Source organism: Pseudophryne corroboree, chromosome 4 (assembly GCF_028390025.1).
Source record: "Pseudophryne corroboree isolate aPseCor3 chromosome 4, aPseCor3.hap2, whole genome shotgun sequence".
Taxonomy (NCBI): Eukaryota; Metazoa; Chordata; class Amphibia; order Anura; family Myobatrachidae; genus Pseudophryne; species Pseudophryne corroboree.
In genome coordinates, this window is record NC_086447.1 from 850,033,188 (window position 1) to 850,042,242 (window position 9,055).

General features: G+C 49.2%; 1 protein-coding gene across 2 annotated transcripts in view; it reads right to left on the reverse strand.

Moving 5' to 3' along the window:
• ERLEC1 (endoplasmic reticulum lectin 1) overlaps positions 1 to 1,438 on the reverse strand; it is a 48,958-nt gene extending 47,520 nt beyond the window's left edge. Inside the window, exon 1 of one of the 2 annotated variants that reach the window (XM_063918654.1) lies at positions 1,120 to 1,438. In XM_063918654.1, coding sequence (XP_063774724.1) covers positions 1,120 to 1,266 — 147 coding nt within the window. In that variant the 5' untranslated portion in view covers positions 1,267 to 1,438. The remainder of the gene's footprint in view (positions 1 to 1,119) is intronic. The other variant, XM_063918653.1, reaches the window with a different exon arrangement.
• Positions 1,439 to 9,055: the final 7,617 nt, after the last annotated feature.

The window sequence follows — 9,055 nt, forward strand, 5'->3', positions numbered from 1 at the left end:
CTGTGCATCACTGACACCTATATAGCCCCGCCAGCGCCTCCTGTGCATCACTGACACCTACATAACCCCGCCAGCGCCTCCTGTGCATCGCTGACACCTACATAACCACGCCATCGCCTCCTGTGCATCACTGACACCTACATAACCCCGCCAGCGCCTCCTGTGCATCGCTGACACCTACATAACCACACCAGCGCCTCCAGTGCATCGCTGACATCTACATAACCACGCCAGCGCCTCCTGTGCATCACTGACACCTATATAGCCCCGCCAGCGCCTCCTGTGCATCACTGACACCTACATAACCACACCAGCGCCTCCAGTGCATCGCTGACATCTACATAACCACGCCAGCGCCTCCTGTGCATCACTGACACCTATATAGCCCCGCCAGCGCCTCCTGTGCATCACTGACACCTATATAGCCCCGCCAGCGCCTCCTGTGCATCACTGACACCTACATAACCCCGCCAGCGCCTCCTGTGCATCGCTGACACCTACATAACCACACCAGCGCCTCCAGTGCATCGCTGACATGTACATAACCACGCCAGCGCCTCCTGTGCATCACTGACACCTATATAGCCCCGCCAGCGCCTCCTGTGCATCGCTGACACCTACATAACCACGCCAGCACCTCCAGTGCATCCCTGACACCTACATAACCACGCCATCGCCTCCTGTGCATTGCTGACACCTACATAACCCCGCCAGCGCCTCCTGTGCATCGCTGACACCTACATAACCACGCCAGCGCCTCCAGTGCATCGCTGACACCTACATAACCCCGCCAGCGCCTCCAGTGCATCGCTGACACCTACATAACCACGCCAGCGCTTCCAGTGCATCGCTGACACCTACATAACCACGCCAGCGCCTCCAGTGCATCGCTGACACCTACATAACCACGCCAGCGCCTCCTGTGCATCGCTGACACCTATATAGCCCCGCCAGCGCCTCATGTGCTTCACTGACACCTACATAAACCCACCAGCGCATCACTGACACCTACATATCCACTCCAGCACCTCATGTGCATCCCTGACATCTACATAACAACCCCAGCGTCCTCTGTGCATCACTGACCCACAGGCCCAATGCTAATCCCGGGTGACTGACCAGCGAGAAGTCCGGCCCGGGCCAGTTGAGGCGGAAGGGAATGTCATCACTGAGAGCAGGCAGGGATCGTCCGCCGTAGCACACCCCGTACAGGAGAGCGAGGACCGGGAGGGAAGCGCGCACAGCCGCCAGCTCTCCCCTGTGCATCCTCTACTCCCGGAGAAGAAGCAGCAACACAACCACCCTACTGCTCCATACGGCGCTTCAGCCAGCCAATCGCATCGCTGCAGAATCAAGGTACCGATAGCAGCCACGCAATCACATCGCTGCACAGCGCACACACGGGGAGCAGCTAGCCAATAACTTCGCTGCACAACGCACACACAGACGCTAGCCGACCAATCACATTGCGTTATTGCAGAGGCTGGAGTCGGGAACCCATCGTCACTTCCGGGAGTAGTGAAGCCGGCTTTTGGAAGCGACAGCTCAGCGCTTCCGGGTACATAATGTTTTATTTTTTATTTTTTTATAGATTTAAACTTTATGAAATGAGAGTATGAACATAGATTACACCAGGCTGCGTTTCCCAATCTTGGGGTCAGATGTATTAAGCCTAGAGAAGGGATTAACTAGTGATAAGCGCAAGGTGATAATGCACAAGCCAATCATTACGAATTTGAAAAATGACAGTGAGAGCTGACTGGCTGGTGCGTTATCATCTTCCTCTTATCAACGATGCTGAAGTTAGCTTCTTATTCGGCCAGCTTCTTATTCACTTCTTATTCAAGCTCTAGCTTCTTATTCACTTCTTATTCGAACTCCAGCTTCTTATTCAGATCATTCAGTTTTGCAAGGGTTAATGAGTCTTGGGTAACAAATTTGACACCGGAAATCAACAGAGTAGGTTCCCTTACATATGACCCACTTGTATTTTGCCTGGCCCAACGCAGTTTTGGGCATGAAATACACTGGCAAAGTGGGCACACACACCATATTTTACCATTTTGAATAAGTAGCTGTAGTTTAGCAAGGGTTAACTAGTCTTGGGCCACAAATTTGACCCCCAAAAACAACAGAGGGTGGTCACTTGCATGTGACCCACTTGTATTTTGCTTGGCCCAACGCTGTTTTGGGCATGAAATACACTGGCAAAGTGGGCACACACATCATATTTTACCATTTTGAATAAGTAGCTGTAGTTTTGCAAGGGTTAACCAGTCTTGGGCCACAAATCTGACACCTGAAATCAACAGAGGGTGGTCACTTACATATGATGCAGTTGTATTTTGCTTGGCCCAACGCTGTTTTGGGCATGAAATACACTGGCAAAGTGGGCACACACACCATATTTTGCCATTTTGAATAAGTTTGAATAAGTAGCTGTAGTTTAGCAAGGGTTAACTAGTCTTGGGCCACAAATTTGACCCCCCAAAACAACAGAGGGTGGTCACTTGCATGTGACCCACTTGTATTTTGCTTGGCCCAACGCTGTTTTGGGCATGAAATACACTGGCAAAGTGGGCACACACATCATATTTTACCATTTTGAATAAGTAGCTGTCGTTTTGCAAGGGTTAACCAGTCTTGGGCCACAAATCTGACACCTGAAATCAACAGAGGGTGGTCACTTACATATGACGCAGTTGTATTTCTCTAACGTCCTAGTGGATGCTGGGGACTCCGAAAGGACCATGGGGAATAGCGGCTCCGCAGGAGACTGGGCACAAAAGTAAAAGCTTTAGGACTACCTGGTGTGCACTGGCTCCTCCCCCTATGACCCTCCTCCAAGCCTCAGTTAGATTTTTGTGCCCGAACGAGAAGGGTGCATACTAAGGGGCTCTCCTGAGCTGCTTAGAGTAAAAGTTTAAAAAGAACTAGCTTCAGTTCCTGAAGTTCAGATGTTTGTCAAGGGGGTACTGCATATACAGCCTCCTTTTGTGCCTCCAGTGGCACCTTGGGATCTCAATGTAGTTTTGGGATTCCTAAAATCACATTGGTTTGAACCACTCACCACTGTGGACTTAAAATATCTCACATGAAAAGTGGTAATGCTGTTAGCCCTGGCTTCAGCCAGGCGTGTATCAGAATTGGCGGCTTTATCCCATAAAAGCCCTTACCTAATTTTCCATACGGATAGGGCAGAATTGAGGACTCGTCCTCAATTTCTCCCTAAGGTGGTTTCAGCTTTTCACTTAAACCAGCCTATTGTGGTGCCTGCGGCTACTAGGGACTTGGAGGATTCCAAGTTGCTGGACGTAGTCAGGGCCCTGAAAATATATGTTTCCAGGACGGCTGGAGTCAGAAAATCTGACTCGCTGTTTATTCTGTATGCACCCAACAAACTGGGTGCTCCTGCTTCTAAGCAGACGATTGCTCGTTGGATTTGTAGTACAATTCAGCTTGCACATTCTGTGGTAGGCCTGCCACAGCCAAAATCTGTAAAAGCCCATTCCACACGGAAAGTGGGCTCATCTTAGGCGGCTGCCCGAGGGGTCTCGGCTTTACAACTTTGCCGAGCAGCTACTTGGTCAGGGGCAAACACGTTTGCTAAATTCTACAAATTTGATACCCTGGCTTAGGAGGACCTGGAGTTCTCTCATTCGGTGCTGCAGAGTCATCCGCACTCTCCCGCCCGTTTGGGAGCTTTGGTATAATCCCCATGGTCCTTTCGGAGTCCCCAGCATCCACTAGGACGTTAGAGAAAATAAGAATTTACTTACCGATAATTCTATTTCTCATAGTCCGTAGTGGATGCTGGGCGCCCATCCCAAGTGCGGATTGTCTGCAATACTTGTACATAGTTATTGTTACAAAAATCGGGTTATTATTGTTGTGAGCCATCTTTTCAGAGGCTCCTCTGTTATCATGCTGTTAACTGGGTTCAAATCACAAGTTGTACGGTGTGGCTGGTATGAGTCTTACCCGGGATTCAAAATCCTTCCTTATTGTGTACGCTCGTCCGGGCACAGTATCCTAACTGAGGCTTGGAGGAGGGTCATAGGGGGAGGAGCCAGTGCACACCAGGTAGTCCTAAAGCTTTTACTTTTGTGCCCAGTCTCCTGCGGAGCCGCTATTCCCCATGGTCCTTTCGGAGTCCCCAGCATCCACTACGGACTATGAGAAATAGAATTATCGGTAAGTAAATTCTTATTTTTGCTTGGCCCAACGCTGTTTTGGGCATGAAATACACTGGCAAAGTGGGCACACACACCATATTTTACCATTTTGAATAAGTAGCTGTCGTTATGCAAGGGTTAACCAGTCTTGGGCCACAAATCTGACACCTGAAATCAACAGAGGGTGGTCACTTACATATGACGCAGTTGTATTTTGCTTGGCCCAACGCTGTTTTGGGCATGAAATACACTGGCAAAGTGGGCACACACACCATATTTTACCATTTTGAATAAGTAGCTGTAGTTTTGCAAGGGTTAACCAGTCTTGGGCCACAAATCTGACACCTGAAATCAACAGAGGGTGGTCACTTACATATGACGCAGTTGTATTTTGCTTGGCCCAACGCTGTTTTGGGCATGAAATACACTGGCAAAGTGGGCACACACACCATATTTTACCATTTTGAATAAGTAGCTGTAGTTTAGCAAGGGTTAACTAGTCTTGGGCCACAAATTTGACCCCCAAAAACAACAGAGGGTGGTCACTTGCATGTGACCCACTTGTATTTTGCTTGGCCCAACGCTGTTTTGGGCATGAAATACACTGGCAAAGTGGGCACACACACCATATTTTGCAATTTTGAATAAGTAGCTGTAGTTTTGCAAGGGTTAACTAGTCTTGGGCCACAAATTTGATACTTGAAATCAACAGAGGGTGGTCACTTACATATCACCCACTTGTATTTTGTTTGGCCCAACGCTGTTTTGGGCATGAAATACACTGGCAAAGTGGGCACATACACCATATTTTACCATTTTGAATAAGTAGCTGTAGTATTGCAAGGGTTAACCAGTCTTGGGCCACAAATCTGACACCTGAAATCAACAGAGGGTGGTCACTTACATATGACGCAGTTGTATTTTGCTTGGCCCAACGCTGTTTTGGGCATGAAATACACTGGCAAAGTGGGCACACACACCATATTTTACCATTTTGAATAAGTAGCTGTAGTTTTGCAAGGGTTAACCAGTCTTGGGCCACAAATCTGACACCTGAAATCAACAGAGGGTGGTCACTTACATATGACGCAGTTGTATTTTGCTTGGCCCAACGCTGTTTTGGGCATGAAATACACTGGCAAAGTGGGCACACACACCATATTTTACCATTTTGAATAAGTAGCTGTAGTTTAGCAAGGGTTAACTAGTCTTGGGCCACAAATTTGACCCCCAAAAACAACAGAGGGTGGTCACTTGCATGTGACCCACTTGTATTTTGCTTGGCCCAACGCTGTTTTGGGCATGAAATACACTGGCAAAGTGGGCACACACACCATATTTTGCCATTTTGAATAAGTAGCTGTAGTTTTGCAAGGGTTAACTAGTTTTGGGCCACAAATTTGACACCTGAAATCAACAGAGGGTGGTCACTTACATATCACCCACTTGTATTTTGTTTGGCCTAACGCTGTTTTGGGCATGAAATACACTGGCAAAGTGGGCACACACACCATATTTTGCCATTTTGAATAAGTAGCTGTAGTTTTGCAAGGGTTAACCAGTCTTGGGCCACAAATTTTACACCTGAAATCAGGAGCCTGCAATACAGGCTCTGCGCACAAAGCTTTTCTTAAATTCTGCAAAGTAGTGTCTGCGGGCCTAGGGGGTAATTCAGACTGCATCACTGCAGCGGTAACGATCACAGTCTGAATTACTTTGTGGAGTGCGCACTCCGGGAGCCCAGTGAGATTCTATCCGCATCTCAGGGCTTCGATCGCCTCTGCCTGATTGACAGGCAGAGGCGGTCACGTGGTGGGAAGGGGCATGCCACCGGCTTTAGAACCACGGTCCGGACAACGGAGGCCTATCTGGACCGTGGGGGGGGGGGGCGGCGGCCCGAGGCAGCTGAGTGGTGTTACACACAGCCTCTGCGACCCGGGATGTGGCGAGTAGCGGACTGCCAGCGTGCAGGAGCTTCGCTGGCAGGGAGCTACTCATCAGGTACAAAATCATCGACACCGTGCAATGGTTTTGTACCTGTGCGAGGGCGGGGCTAGGGCCAGTCATGCGGGGCGAACTAGCCCTGTGCTGGGCATCCACCCGCATGTCAGTACATGATTGTAGATGTGCTACATTTAGCACATCTGTGATTAGATCTTGTCTGGGGACTGTTTCCTCAGACATTCAGTGAATGATGCTGCCTTGTGGCAAATTCGCGCATGAACCTACGCAGTGGCGGAACAGTGGCCCAACGCTGTTTTGGGCATGAAATACACTGGCAAAGTGGGCACACACGCCATATTTTACCATTTTGAATAAGTAGCTGTAGTTTTGCAAGGGTTAACCAGTCTTGGGCCACAAATCTGACACCTGAAATCAACAGAGGGTGGTCACTTACATATGACGCAGTTGTATTTTGCTTGGCCCAAAGCTGTTTTGGGCATGAAATACACTGGCAAAGTGGGCACACACACCATATTTTACCATTTTGAATAAGTAGCTGTAGTTTTGCAAGGGTTAACCAGTCTTGGGCCACAAATCTGACACCTGAAATCAACAGAGGGTGGTCACTTTCATATGACGCAGTTGTATTTTGCTTGGCCCAACGCTGTTTTGGGCATGAAATACACTGGCAAAGTGGGCACACACATCATATTTTGCCATTTTCTCTAACGTCCTAAGTGGATGCTAGGGACTCCGTCAGGACCATGGGGAATAGCGGCTCCGCAGGAGACAGGGCACAAAAAGTAAAAGCTTTTGGACCTAGGTGGTGTGCACTGGCTCCTCCCCCTATGACCCTCCTCCAAGCCTCAGTTAGATCTTTGTGCCCGGCCGAGAAGGGTGCAATCTAGGTGGCTCTCCTGAGCTGCTTAGAAGTAAAAGTATACTTAGGTTTTTTTTTTATTTTCAGTGAGTCCTGCTGGCAACAGGCTCACTGCAGCGTGGGACTAAGGGGAGAAGAAGCGAACTCACCTGCGTGCAGAGTGGATTGGGCTTCTTGGCTACTGGACATTAGCTCCAGAGGGACGATCACAGGCCCAGCCATGGATGGGTCCCGGAGCCGCGCCGCCGGCCCCCTTACAGATGCTGAAGCAAGAAGAGGTCCATAAGTCGGCGGCAGAAGACTTTCCTGTCTTCATAAGGTAGCGCACAGCACTGCAGCTGTGCGCCATTGCTCTCAGCACACTTCACACTTCGGTCACTGAGGGTGCAGGGCGCTGGGGGGGGGCGCCCTGGGAAGCAATGAATTTACCTTATTTGGCAAAAAATACATCACATATAGCTCCTGGGCTATATGGATGTATTTAACCCCTGCCAGTTTTCCAGAAAAAAGCGGGAGAAGAGCCCGCCGTGAAGGGGGCGGGGCCTATCTCCTCAGCACACAGCGCCATTTTTCCCACACAGCTCCGCTGGTAGGAAGGCTCCCAGAATCTCCCCTGCATCCTGCACTACAGAAACAGGGTAAAAAAGAGAGGGGGGCACTTATTTGGCAAAATAACAGATATAAGCAGCTATAAGGGATAGACACTTATTGTAAGGTTGTCCCTATACATATATAGCGCTCTGGTGTGTGCTGGCAAACTCTCCCTCTGTCTCCCCAAAGGGCTAAGTGGGGTCCTGTCCTCTATCAGAGCATTCCCTGTGTGTGTGCTGGGTGTCGGTACGTGTGTGTCGACATGTATGAGGAGGAAAATGATGTGGAGGCGGAGCAATTGCCTATAATGGTGATGTCACCCCCTAGGGAGTCGACACCTGAATGGATGGCCGTAATTAAGGAATTACGTGACAGTGTCGGCACGTTACAGAGAACTGTTGACGACATGAGACAGCCGGCAGCTCAGTTAGTGCCTGTCCAGGCGTCTCAAACACCGTCAGGGGCTATAAAACGCCCGTTACCTCAGTGGGTCGACACGGACCCAGACACAGACACTGACTCCAGTGTCGACGGTGAAGAAACAAACGTATTTTCCAGTAGGGCCACACGTTACATGATCACGGCAATGAAGGAGGTTTTGCACATCTCTGATACTGCAAGTACCACGAAAAGGGGTATTATGTGGGGTGTGAAAAAACTACCCGTAGTTTTTCCTGAATCAGATGAATTGAATGAAGTGTGTGATGAAGCGTGGGTTACCCCCGACAAAAAACTGCTAATTTCTAAAAAATTATTGGCACTATATCCCTTCCCACCAGAGGTTAGGGCTCGTTGGGAAACACCCCCTAGGGTAGATAAGGCGCTCACACGCTTATCAAAACAAGTGGCGTTACCGTCTCCAGAAACGGCCGCCCTTAAGGAGCCAGCAGATAGGAGGCTGGAAAATATCCTTAAAAGTATATACACACATACTGGTGTTATACTGCGACCAGCAATCGCCTCAGCCTGGATGTGCAGTGCTGGGGTGGCGTGGTCGGACTCCCTGACTGAGAATATTGATACCCTGGATAGGGACAGTATTTTATTGACTATTGAGCAATTAAAAGATGCATTTTTATATATGCGAGATGCACAGAGAGATATTTGCACTCTGGCATCAATAGTAAGTGCGCTGTCCATTTCTGCCAGAAGAGGGTTATGGACGCGACAGTGGTCAGGTGATGCGGATTCAAAACGGCACATGGAGGTATTGCCGTATAAAGTGGAGGAGTTATTTGGGGTCGGTCTATCAGACCTGGTAACCACGGCAACGGCTGGGAAATCCACATTTTTACCTCAAGTCACCTCTCAACAGAAAAAGACACCGTCTTTTCAGCATCAGTCCTTTCGTTCCCATAAAGGCAAGCGGACAAAAGGACAGTCATATCTGCCCCGGGGTAGAGGAAGGGGAAAAAGACTGCAGCAGACAGCTTCTTCCCAAGAACAGAAGCCCTCTTCCGCTTCT